This window comes from Cenococcum geophilum (assembly GCF_001692895.1).
Source record: "Cenococcum geophilum 1.58 unplaced genomic scaffold K441scaffold_34, whole genome shotgun sequence".
NCBI lineage: Eukaryota > Fungi > Ascomycota > Dothideomycetes > Gloniales > Gloniaceae > Cenococcum > Cenococcum geophilum.
The window spans coordinates 655752-669762 of NW_027137592.1; the positions used below are offsets into that span (position 1 = coordinate 655752).

Genomic DNA, 14011 nt, shown 5'->3' on the forward strand with positions numbered 1-14011 from the left:
TGAGTTTGTGATGACATGCGTTGTGTTTTAATTGTGTTGCTTTCGCTTTCCTGCTTTATCCTGCGGCACTGTTGTGAAACAGGGCGCCGCGGCTGGGCCCGTCTTGTGGCGTCGCTTCCAAGAGGATGGAAATGTGTAGCGCTGATAAGGGTCTTTGGGGGCTGCGATACTGGGGAGGCAGGATGGTGGTAGGCGCAAGATGTGTGGTTGTGTGTTTGATGATAAGCCTCAGACATAGGTCTGGAGGTGAAGGAGCATTAGTATAGTTGCTCGTTGGTGGTGTAGTGCATTAGCATTATCTACGCCGCTGAGAGCGCGTGATTGAGCGGTTGCAAGTGGGTGTTTGCACTGATTGGATGGGTCGAACGAGGGCAATTGACCAATCCGGAAACTTGGAGATGAGTTTTGACTGGCTGGTTTATTGTTTGTTTTCGTGAGGCAAGATTTGGGACGCTCAGACTCTATTCGATGATACGATTTTGAGGACGTCAAGGATATGTTTTTGTTTATAGAAAAACACGAAGCTAATTCTAGGCAAGAGCCGTCTTTTGTGAGATGAGCCCGAGGCTTGGGGGCCTTGAGAGATCAAACTAGATATTCATATAAAATGCAAGTTTATGACCGCCAGAGTATTGTTAAATGCTGTGGCTCAGAACGTCTCCAGGCATTTCTAAAGGCATATAGTGAATGCCGAAGCTGAAAAATATAAGGTTACTTGAGCCTAGGTATTCTACCATCGAAAATTTCTCAAAACGCCATCATGCACCCGCTAAGTGCAGCAGTCCTGAACTCCTTAAGAATAATACAGCCCTATAACTCTATCATGCCTTCGCTTTCCCTTTGCCCTTGACATCTGTATCCACTGCCATCGATTCCGGCTCCGGCTCTTCCTCTTCCTCGCTATCACTCATAAACTCCTCGTCCTCGTCCCAGCCAAAGAACGTCCTCGTCTTAGGCTTGTCCGCTTGCTTTGAACTAGATGCCTTTACCTCCCCATCCCCCTCACTCTCACTACCCTCGCTGCCCTCTGACCCAGCCCCGGAGCTATCACTCTCTTTCCCAGCCAACGTATTCTTGATCTCCCCAGCCTTATATGCCGCAATAACAGCATCCCTGGTCTTCTGCTCCGCCTCCTCCTTATCCTCGACCCACTTCCCATCCAGCCTCGCATTCTTGCCACTGCGCACCTCGTCCTCCTTGCGGTCCGCCATCTCGACCACGGCCTCCCACCGCTTGCGCCGCTCCTCCTTCTCCTTCTTGTCCATCTCCGGCTTGATGGCCAGGTACTCGGCCAGCGCCTTCGCCTCGGTCACCGTCCGCAGCCGCCGCCCGTCCAGGTTCCGCGACGACCCGTTGTTCTCGCCCGCGTTCCGCTTCTTGCGCGACGACATCCGCCCGCCGGCGGCGCGCAGCTGCGAGCCGAAGCCGCCTTTGCCGCCGCAGAGCGGGGCGGACAGGCGCAGAGGGAGGAAGGCATCGCTGGGTAAGGAGAGGAGCGAGGTCAGCGGGGCGGAGGAGTGCGGGAGGAGTTGCTTGTTGGAGGTTGTGGTGAGGATGAGGCGGTTGGTGGAGGCTTGTGGGATGCGAGAGTAAAGCACGGCAGTGAGGTCGCTGATGCGGCTTGAGGAGGGCATCGGGAGAGAGAGGGTTGGGGGGAGCCCCAGGCCCGAGAAGGAGGTAAGGAGGACGTTGAGAGTTTGCGACGCCATCTGGATGAGTGGCGGGGGTTTGGAAGGTAGAATGTGAAATGGGAATAGATTCTACGAAGAACTTATAAGGTGTTGGTAGGGGGTGATGATGATGATGTTTATTCCGCCCGGAGGCACTAAGCCTAAAGGGCACTAGTGCTATATTACATATTTTCGCTCCTTTTAGTCTCGCCATATTCTCGTACAAGCCCGTACATATGCCTTACTTAGTACTCCCTAATGTTACTAATACCTTATTCTGCGAGATCTCGTGGGTAGTTAGTAGCAGGTAGTCTTAGGGGGCTATTCCTCTAAGTGTTTATTGTCCTATCTTTAGCAATTAAAGCGAGATCTGCTAGTAGCATAAGGGTGCGTGGTATAGGTTAGTCGAAGCGTAAGGGGGGGGGGTTTAACTATAGTGGGCGGGTTATTAATCCAGTTCTGCCTTAAGTCGTCCGGTAGCTATTATATATTTTACTATCGTTCGGACCGCTATAGGTCTACGATTCTATAAGATAAGACCTTAGGACTATTAAAACCTCTTCTAATACCTAACTACCCCTAGTAGTATATCTCTATAGACTTCTATAAGCTACCTATAAACCGCGACGGATATAATATAGTTGTAATTCTAGTTAACCACTTTAGCAAGCGCCCGTTTTAAATCCCCTATTATAAGAATATTAATGCTAAAGAGGCAGCCTAACTGTATATCTACTACTGTGGTGGGGTAAAATGGGCCACTGCTTTGGGCCTTGGCATTTTTCCTGTATATATTAAGCCTGGGCCTTCCTTCCTTCTCCACACCACGACCTACCGGAATACATTCTTTCCTTTCTTCTTACTGACTGCTTTCCTACTGATTGATTACGACTGACGACCGACCGACCGACCGACAGACAGACAGACAGACAGACAGCACCGTGACTTTCCTATCTGAGAGTGGTCGTACCCTCCCACACTACGTCTACCGCATTTACGGACTACTAGATACTATAGTATCTAATTATAGCCCGTAATTTATATTGGCCTTCTAGAATAAGTTTACCTAGATCCTAGGTATTAGGCTAAAGCTCTTTATAGTATACTACCCCTAAATAGACGGCTAGATAGAGATTGTAAATTAATATTTAGATTAGAGACTTAGCCTTTTATTAACTACTTCTAGGATAATTAAGGCAAACTACTACCCCTAATAAACTACGCCCAGGCGACCCTACCCTATAACTTTACGGGATTTACACCTAACTAGAAATAGGGTATTTACTCTAAATAAGCTTTAACTAGGATAGACTAGAAGGACCACGGACCGTATATAAGAAACTATCTTATAAGGAAGCCTAGCAGTACACCAAGCGCTTAGAGGAAGCTTAGACGATAGCCTATATAAATCTAAAAAAGGCCTAGAAATTAATAGTATAGTAGGTAAATAAGTATAGGCACGAACCCAACTTTACTATAGGCGATATAATCTAGGTTATAATAAAGAACTAAAAGACGGAACGGCCTAGCTATAAACTAGACTATTAAATAGCGGGACCGTATAAGGTTTTTAAGAAGATAGGTAACTTATATAAAGTAAAGCTCCCGGATTTAATTAAGGTTTACCCTATTTTCTTGCCGGATAAGCTACGGAAAGCTATAAACAACCTATTGCCTAGATAAAAGAACGAACCTCCCCTACTAATTTAAGTTAGTAGCGATAATAAATAGAAGATTAAAGAAGTACTAGCCTGTAAATTAGTAAGGAAAACGCTAAAGTACCGCGTTAGTTAGAAAGGCTATAACCTAGACCCTACCTAGTACCCTATATAGAACTTTATTAGTAGTCCCTATAAGCTTTAAGAATTTTATAGCCGTTACCCTAATAAACTAAGACCCCTAAAGTACCTAGACAAGTAAATAGAGTACTAGTATAGCGAAGATAATAGGCTACTGGAAGAATATAAAGATAAAAACGCCTTATAGGAGTAATATAGACACATAAAGCCTAAAGGTAGGCTTTACTAAAGAGGGGGGGGGGGGGGTAATATTACGGCACTAGCAGAACTTAGTAGAACTTCGCACCGGCAAGTTATTACAGATTGCCGCATATTGCGGTTACGTAACGCAAAGATCTTATAAAACATTAAGTAGCGCTACTCTTCTTTTCCTTTCCTTTCCCTAGCTTTAGATTCTCGTTTATAGACAATCCAATCGTATAGGCTTGCGCGTCCCTCTTACCATACCCATGCCTCTATTAACTAAGTCGCTAACAGTTAAGAAGGTTGTTTCCTCTTATACTTACTAACTAAAGCTCCCTAATACGGTTAAAATCTACCCTATATTCTATCCGTTAGTCCTCTACCCTACTACCCCTATATTAGACGCCCTGCCTAAATAGATATAGGACCCTCCCCTACTAGTTAAAGTAGATGACGAGAATAAGTACTTTATTAAAAGAATTAATAATATTAAGTATAATAAGCGGAAACGCTAATATATATACCTTATAAAATAGAGAGGCTTTACTAAGCCCTTATAGGAACCTATTAACTTTATAGGACTTATATAAGCTATAGAAGACTTTTATAAACTCTACTTAAAACTACTATAGCCCTACCTTATAGAAGCTTAAGTTTAAAGGGGGGGTATTATTATAGGATATCTCCGTAACACCTTATACACATTTACCTATTTTTACTAACTTAGTAACTAAAGACCAACTATAAGACCGCAATTTGTCGCAATCTATAGCAATCTAACGGCAATCTGCCGTATTCTGCTATATTTTACTAAGTTCTGCTAAAACTACCACCTAAATCCTATTCTACTCTATATATATATTAACTAAGCAACTAAGTCTATAATATATACCCTTTCTTCCTATTTTCTTACCTTCTTTCCTTACGTAATGTCTTAATCTTATTATACAGTTTATATATATAGCTTAATAATATCTACTTTGCTATATATTATCGTCGCTTATACTCACTCTGTGACATAGTGTAGTAATTTAGCTTTAAATTCTTCTAGTCTTAGAAGGCCCTTTTTAGCAAATAGGACGGCTATATCGTCTATATAGAAGAAGACAATAAGTCGTCTATTGGTAAATAGGTAGTTAGTACCTAGTACTAGTTCTAATCCAAATTTAGCTAGTATATTAGTAAGCTCTTTATACCAAAGTAGTGGTAAGATTTTTAATCCGTATAGCGCCATAAGTAGCTTTAGGATATATCCGTTTTAATTAAATCCTTCTAAGTAGTAGCAGTAGATTAATTTACTAAGCTTAGCGTTTATAAATACGTTTATAGCATTATACTGTCGAATTTCTAAATCAAATGCGGCTGCTATAGCCATAAGAGCACGGAATATTCGAGCAGCTAGGGTTACTGCATAAGTCTCTTCCTCTATAATCTGCAGGTCTCCGCGGACGTATAGTCTAGCTTTAAGCTTTTATAGGTAGCCGTTACTATTAAGCTTATATTTAAAGACCCATTTTAATAAAAGGATCTGCTTATTGCTTACTTCTTCTTTTAGTACAATTCTAAATGTCCCTTGGCGTTTAAGGTCATTATATTCTTTTTCTATAGCCTTTTAGAAACTAGTAATCAAAGGATACTTTCTTAATTCTTTAAGATTCTTTAGTTTAGGAGGAAGATTGTCCTAATATAGAGATAAGGATCTAGTTTAGTCGATGTCCTTTACTAGGCCTATGGCGAATCTAGCGTAGTAACTAAATAAGGGAGATAGATTGGCTAGTGCTGCTATATACACTTAACGTCGAATTTATTTTAATCCTTTTGGTAGGATAAAGTTGGCAAACGGTTTAGCCGAGACTTCGTTAGCTTATAAAGCTATATTAATTACTCTATTAGATAGTTCTGGGGAGCTTAGCTAGGTAGGGATTGCTTTAATTATATCCAGGATATTGTCTTAAAGTCCTCCTAGTATAGTGTTTATTTCTAGTAGATCTGGAGATATCGTTCTACTAAGAGTTGGTAACTGCTTAGTATCCTTTATAGGAGGCTCTGCCGAATCGTTCGATTTAGGGGTAGTCGTTTAATCTACATTTAAGGTAGATATTTAATTAACGGTATATAGAATAGATTTGTCTTTAGATTCGTTATTATAGAGAGGTTTTAGTAGATAGATTGTCTAGAAGGTGTCTTCTAACACTTCCCTTGGTAGGTAGTTAATGTTTTAACCCTTAGGGTTATAGAACAAGGTCTTGTTAAATATAACATCTCTAGTTTAAATAACCTTGCAAAGGCTTAGAATCTAGATACAATAGATATTACTTAAATTATAGCCGACTAGATATCTAATAGATATATAATAATAATTCATTGCTTAACATCCGATTTAGATCCCTATTGGGCCTACGCGGACTACTCCTTATTTACATATAGGGAGAAAACTCTATTTAAGAAGAATGAGAAAACCCCATAATCCATCTCCCCGCCTTTTAGGACTCGCCTACTTAGCGCTTACGAGTTGCCTATGGTGCTCTACTACCTTACTGTTTAACCTCCTTAGGAACCACTGCTGCCGTAACAAGCCTACGGACGCGCTAGTATTATAAACTTTTACTCTACTACTGTAGAGTTACTAGGGGGCACCTACTGCTCGCCCCCTTGCCTTCTATTACCATTTCCCTTACAACCCGGAATTAATTTAGCATATTTTAACTAATAAGCCACTAGGTAACCGCCTTAAGGCCTTTTTATATTAAGAGTAGTATATTATAGTTCTTTATGCCAGCTACTAAGAGCATTATTTCTCGATTAGTGTGTAGGGGGCATAGCAGTATTACGTATTTTGGTGTCTGTCTTGGCTAGCTATATTCGCATCTTAGGCTACCTACTAGGATACCCACCTAGTAAAGCCAATCTTTTAGTCCTATTATTCCTGTTCTTAAGAGTATTGCTATTATATTTTCTGCCTTTATTAGGCCTTCTTAAAGCCCTTAAGTATTTACCCCCTATGGCGTTAACCATACTATAGCTTAGGTTCATCTTGCCTAAGTCAGCCTCTGTACCTTTAACTCCTATTTACCTCTCTAGCGTTAGTCTAACTAGTATTATATTACAGTAGATAGTTTCCTAGCGTTCTTACGTGTTCTACTTTAGCTCCTTTCTCTGTCTTACTATTATCTTTACTAACCTCTTACGCGTCTCCCTTCCTCCTCTATATAGGCCTAGGCCCTAAAGCGGTACTATTCTTCTTCTGCTTTCTTTACCTATTTCTCTAATATCTCTTCCCTACTTTAGGGTTATTGGTTTATTCTTTTATAGGGCACCCTAGGGTCCCTTCATAGTTTACTTAGGCGTGTCTTAATATACTTTATAACATTAGAGTTACGTTTATTTTACGTTCTTTATATTATAGCGGCTTTAATATATAACTATAGGGAGGGAATATTAGATTCCTTCTCAAGCAGTACTGTGGCCGTTTGCTTGTACCCGCCTATAATACTCTAAAGGCAGGCTATTTAGACCTTTTAAAGTGGTTTAAGGAGTAATTTAGGGGGGCCCTTTTTAGTTTCTCTAATGGCCCAAACACTAGATCTATATGTTATGGTTAGCCAAACGACTGCTATATATAGTAGGCGTAACCTTTAGAAGTATAGACCCTATATAGAATTAATAATCCTAGATAAAGCGATAAACTGTGCTTAGCCTTTACGGGCCGCTTATACCGCATATACGCTCTACCGGAGCTTACTGTCTACCCATACTCCTAATACCCTTAGGCCCTAAACTGGTTAACCCCTAAAGCCTTAAATACGAATTATATACTAGAGATCTACAGATTAGTTGTATTTTCTTATAAAATGGATTAGCTAGTATTTCTCTAGTAAGAATTAGACTCTATAACGTTTTACCCATTCTATATAAGTATTATAGGCTTTCTCTAGTGTTCTATAATTCTCTACGGCTGTTAGCCCATATGTAATTAGGTTTATATTATTAATAAAGCCTATCCCCTAGGTCGCCCCTTCCTTAAAGGAGTTAAGCAGGTTGCTTATAAAGAAAAGGAAGAGTATAGGCGAGAGAGGTAATTTTTATGGTATTTCTGTTGCAACTGCAATAGGGGGGCTCTAGTATCTACTAAAGACTAATAATATTTCTTTCTGGCCTATAAACCCTTAGACAAATTATATAATCTATTTTAGGAAGCCCTTTACCCTAAGGATATATAGGAGACGCTTATAGGGTATATTATTGTAGGCACCACTAATATCTAGGCTAAGTATTAATACTATAAAGTCCTTTCGCATTACCCATGCAGATTTAATAGTGGTAGCGAGTAGCGTAAGTGCTAATAGTGTTAAGCGGTTCTTTCTTACCCCTATTTAGCTTTATAGTAGTAGGGCGTGTTCCTCTACCATGTCTACTATGCGTTCCGCTATTACCCTTTCTAAGATCTTACTAAGGGTGTTTTCTAAGACAATAGGGCGGTAGCTTCCTAGGATTAAGTAATCTACTTTACCTTCTTTTTATAGGATAACCGTTATTATAGATCTTCTAAGTCGCGGGTAGTAGCCTATAGTAAAGCATACTCTGGCTATATCTATAAGCTAAGGTGCTATAAGTGGCCTATAGGTTTTTAGGGCCTTATTTAGAATCCTATCTAGTCCTAGTACTATATTATTTAAAAGGCGGCTAATAGTTCTAGCTATTTCCTCTATTATTATGTCGCTGTTAACCTACAGGCGAGTTACCAGTGTTTTACCCGTAATATTACTAAGGTCTGCTAGAGCTNGTTAGGGGAAGAACCTTTCTATAAGGATCTTTACCTTCTTATNNTTGTTATTTATNGCCTATAATTCTCCTNCTCTTNNTAGGGGTAGTAGGTATAGGTNTTCTNCTAGGCGCCCTACCTTTTTCTTTACCTATTTCGCTATAGCCCAAAGGCCCTTATTATAGGGGAGGCTTAGGTTAGAAGTATGCTCGTTTATAAACTATCTCCAGTTATTCCTTGCTTCTTTTTTTAGGGTATTCTTTAGCTAGTTTCTTATGTCTTTATATTATCTCTCGTCTTTAGGGTTGTGGCTGCTTATATATTTCCTTCTTGCTCGTTATTAGCTGGCAACCAGAACTGCGCATTATGTAGACTATACATATCGCGCATAGGGGCCCAGTTTTAAGATCGGGCAGTGCTCTTCTAGCCTATTTTTAATTACTGCCTGGATCCTTTCTAGTCTTCGGTTAATTTCCTTGGAGGTAGCCAATAAGCCTCGCTTGTTTGGTATTAGGTAGATTTCTTTTAGGTTTTAAAGTTATTATTTAACTATATTAAGGAAACTGTCTATCTTAAGCTTCCTTATTACGTATCTTTTTCTATTTAGTTACGCTTTAGTATCTAGGTCTAGCTATATCTAGATAGGGATATAGTCTAAGGTAAGTACCCATTCTTCTTTAGGGTTGCACCTTTTAAGTCTCTAGTATAGGCCTTCGTCTATAAATATAAAGTTAATTATACTTCTAGCGGTGCCTTATTGCCATATAATTGCTCCTAGGGGGGTAGCTAGCTTAAGGCCCTAGATATCTATAGCTCTTAGTAGGCACTCTAACTATTAATCTGCAGCAACATGGATACCCCCCTACCACGGGTGGTGGAGGTTTATATCTCCTAGTAGGATAGACTCTATACCTTCGGTTTTTAGTAAGCTTATTACCGATATAATATTCTCTATTTATAGGACCCCTTCGACCCTAGGGTTATATATATTAATAATTTATACCGGTCCCCTATATATTTGGATTGTTATAACTATAATATCTAGGTTAACTGCCTGCTATAACTATAAGGATAGGCTAATAGCCTTACTAATTATAAAGCATACGCGTGTGGCTGCTTTTAGTTTATATAGGAGCTGGAATCCTTAGGGGCAGTATATTAATTATATAAAGGTATTATAATACGGCTCTTATATAGTAAGGATATAGTATTTCTCTAGGTCTAGACTGTCTAGTAGGGGCCTTGCAAGGCGGTGGTTTATATTGCCGCAGTTATACTATATAATAGATAGGTGGCGGACCCCTAGCAAGGGTCCTTTAACTCTCCTTTATTCCTCGCTTTTTCTATTTCCACTTTCTCTAGGATATTTAGAGCTTCTATCTCTTATATCTACACCCTAATTACTATTTATTTTATATAGAGCTTTCTATTCCCGTGTTTTATATTCCTATTAGCGCTTCTATATCTAAATCTGTTATTATTACTAGTTCTTCCCCTATTCTTACTAGTCGGCTATATACCCTTTATAGGTTGGCTACGAATGTTATATTTGCCGCATTAAGTCTAATTCTTAATTATCCTAGTCTTAAGCCTACTATCGCTGTCCATAGGGGTCTTCCTACGGGGCGTCCTCTCCCTTATATCCCCTGTGACCCTTATATCCCTACTTAGTCTAGTAATATCACACAACGTCGCTTCTGGCCCGTTAAGGCTTAGGATGGCTGGCCTAGCCCTTTAGTATTAAAGGTAGGAAACGCTAGGAAGGCACCTGCGTCCCCCTAGCTTATCGCCTGTTATTTCTATTTATATAACCTAGCGTATAGTTATTCCCGCAGCTATTAAGCCCTTACCTTCCGTCTCCTATATTTAATACAGTTTTCTCTCTCCCACGCCTTATATGTGCTTTAGTAGCAGTTTACGCATTTTATTTAGTCTTAATTTAAGTAATATCTTATATCATAGGGGCCTGCACAGTAGCCGTAGCACACCTATGCTACGCATATAGATTAGGTGTATCCCTATTATATATAGTAATAGTATCATTCTAGGCGTAGTCTGTGGTTATAGAGCCTTATATTATATATAAGGCTATTTATAATTATTCCTTTTTAGATAAGGAGTTTTTGTATTCCTGGTGTATATATACTAACGATAAGGGAGCTATGCGTTTGTCTGGCGTCTCCCTAGCAAGTCTCTAGTAACCCTCGTGTCCTCTTATTATTCTCGTTATATGCTTGGTTTACATTTTCCTGTTAAAGCTATTAGATTTAGGTAATTTTAAGTCCTAGTATAAGGCGTTCCGTTTATCTTACTATCTCCTATATAATTACTATATTGTCCACCTGGCGTCCCTTTTCTACCCTAAGGCTTATAGGAACCACTAGGACTTTAGCTAGGTAATCCTTATAGAGTACTTTTATGCCAATACGTTCTCCTAGCCTATCCCCTACCCTTACGGCTCGTTCCTTTACCTATTAGTCCTTTAGGGTAACTCTAATATCTCCGCTCTTAAGGTGTTAGACTATAATAGCATCGTAAACCTCTTTACGTATCTCTATAAGGACTTCTGTTTCTAATTATCCCCTAAGCCCCTCTGCTTATTCTATATTTGGTTATATTATAATTATATACCTAGTTATTAACTTAAGGGGGGTGGGTTCCCTATGCTGTAAAAGCGCAGCTATAGCGGCCTAGGTACGGTTCGCCGGTAAAGGGGGGTTATACTTATTTTTAATTTTACTTAGCCGTTAAAGGATTTAATTAAGGGTTTACTGGAGGGGCGCCTAAGGTTCGTTAGACTGGCGGAGCTATTCTACTAGTTGCATTAGTTCGTTATAGCTAATAGTTACTCCCCCGCAATTCTAGATACTAGACGCGTCTAATAGGCTTTATATTTTATCAGATGCCTTCTTAATAGAGGTATTTCCGCTTTATAGTGTGGTATTCGCCTGTCTTTATTATGGAGGGCCATTGCTAGGCGTAGTTCTAGCGGTCGCGCGCGAGTGCGAGCCACCGTCGTTCGACGTATGCCTCCCCTGCGATGCATGCATCTCAGGGGGATTCTCTGGGTGTTTTTCAGGGTTCTTTTGGTTGGTTTTGGTCTTTTTGGGCCGGGTGCAGCAAGAGCTCCTTTTTGTTCGGATTATTAGTATATAGACCACGTAGTCTGCTTTATATAATCGACAGTCACTATCCAAACAAGCATTCTAATAGATATATAAGGAGCTAGTTTATCTCCCCTTTTAATTCGTTTATCTAGTATATAGGTCTTATAACCGTATACATATATATAGGTAAGTAATGGCGGCTTGCTATAGGCGATCTTATACGGAGTTTTCCACCCTAATTACTTATTTGGCGTTCGATTAAGTGTATATCTAGTAGTAAGGAAAGCTTCTAGTCCTAGAAATGGGGGTAAGGATACTTCTAGCTATATAGCCCTTAATCGTTTCATAAGGGTTCGTCCAGATCGTTTAGCTCCGCCATTTTATTCCTCAGTATATAGTGCTTGGCATTTAAAAGTAATGCCTTTATCTATACACCCCGTCTATAGGGTGTCTCCCATTTATCTAAATACACATTTATTGTCGCTCTAAAAGAAGATAACGTCTTAATAGAATCGTATTTTAATTAAATAGTAAGTCTTGCAAATAGTAGGTAGGATAATAGCTTTATCCTTATTCCTAAAGGTGAACACAAAGTTAAATTTAGAATATATGCAGTAGAAATGTATAATATATCTATCGCCGTTATATCTAGGTACTTTAAGGTTAATAATATTAAATAAAAGCCGTTCGAATGGTTAAGTAGCTAGAAATTTATATTCTTGTCTTTAAAAGATTTGCTATATATGCTTTGCTAATAAGTAAGCTTTGCATTTAATTTTAAGCGGTGCTTATTCGGTAGTTAATTCGGTTAGCTCTACGCTATTAATATGCTTAGAAAGCTGCTTAATAGCGTTAGGTCCTATATAGCCGAGAATTTTGTACTATTTTATAGCTATAGCTTCGACTAGTTTACGGGCCATTTTACTTAGTTAATGTCTTCTTAATAAGAAGGTTAATTAAGTTGCTAAATCTAGGATATTTATAGGCTCTCGGTGTATTAGTGCCTAGTAGCCCCCTAATTATTTCGCATAGCATACTGTTTCGCTAGTTACTAGATAGTATAGTAAGTTTCGTCCTAAGTTAAAATAGATATCGTTGTCAGTAGCTTTTAAGAATGCTACAATATTTGTAAAAAAGGTAGGTGCTAGTACTACGTAGGATGGCTTTATTTTTGGCTTTCCAGTAGGTATATCAATAATAATAGTTACTATTCCGTAAGCTTAAATATTTTTAAAATTTCCGCTAGTAATTAGGTAGTCGTCTTCTGCTGCTAGGTATAAGAAGGTAAAGTCTTCTTTATTATTATAGACGTAGGTATCTACACTATGGTTAAGTATCTAGGTATTCTAGAGTTTAAATGGAATTTGACCAGCACTAAACACAGCAGCATAGCTAGTTAGTGTCTTAGAAGGTAGGGTTTTAGAATTAAAATTAATTATAGATTCTATATTCTTTGCTTTTTATTCCATTTTTAAATTTAATTAACTGCGCGTTTAATCTAAGGTGTAGATAAAATTGCTTTTTCTACTTTCTTTTAGATGTCTAGGTTTAGTTTCTATCCTTAAGGGCGCTTCTGCTTAATAATATAGTAGCAACTACTAAATTAATATTTAAAGCCGTATATACATTTCTTATTCCATTTTAAATTTGGATTGCTATTAGAATTAAAATTAAGGTTAGAATTTAAATTTAAATTAGAATTGTTTTAAAGCGTTACAAATGCGGAGTTATTAGCAGTAGAGGTAGAGGATACTTGCTGTATGCGGTAGTACTCCTTATATTCCTTAATTGGATCGATAATAGATAGGGCGGCTTTATCCTTCTATTTTTTCCTAATAAGGTCTACTTCTAGTGCTTCTACAAAACCAGAAGAGATAGGTTTAATAGCTTAAACAAAATTATAGTGTGGCCTAAATCCCTGTACATTTGGTAGCTTTAATTGTTCCATAAGCTTATAGCCGTTCCGCTAGCTATTTAACTATTTATTAATGCTCTGCTTTTTATTATAGGCTTTTAAAGCTGTGTATTAATTAAGGACGTCGCGTTTTCGACCTAAGGTAACAGGGGCTAGTGCAGTCTTAAGTGCTTAAAGCCGTTCGTGTACCGTCTTAAGGCCATTAATAAGTAGAAGGTAAGCTACTAATATTGTTTATTGCTTGTTTTCGCTTCCCGTACATACAGAGATCGTCTTTATATTTAGCGTAGAGCTAGTTATAGGCGGTGAGTTGGCTTAGATCTAGCTTTGCTATTAATATAGCCGTAGGTAGTATGTCCCTTAGTATAGGCCGACTTAGTATTTCTAGCTTTAGACGCTCGTCTTTTTTAGATAGGTCGATATACTACCATACCTTATTACTTTTAGCAGTGTCTTTAATAATAAAGGACTATTAGATCCAATTAGATGGCTAATTAAGGATAAGGCTGACTTTTAATTCAGTAGAGGTCGTTATTTTTAGAATTTATAGGGTTAGGCAGGGTCCAATTAGTGTC

The 14011-nt window shown here is 38.8% G+C and overlaps 1 protein-coding gene across 1 annotated transcript; it reads right to left on the bottom strand.

Annotated features, from left to right (window-relative positions):
* Nucleotides 1-560: 560 nt before the first annotated feature.
* On the bottom strand, nt 561-1754 carry K441DRAFT_640612 (uncharacterized protein). The gene has a single exon (XM_067646623.1). It carries the CDS (start codon nt 1707-1709, stop codon nt 822-824), a length of 888 nt encoding a protein of 295 aa, XP_067501508.1. The 5' UTR covers nt 1710-1754; the 3' UTR covers nt 561-821.
* Nucleotides 1755-14011: the final 12257 nt, after the last annotated feature.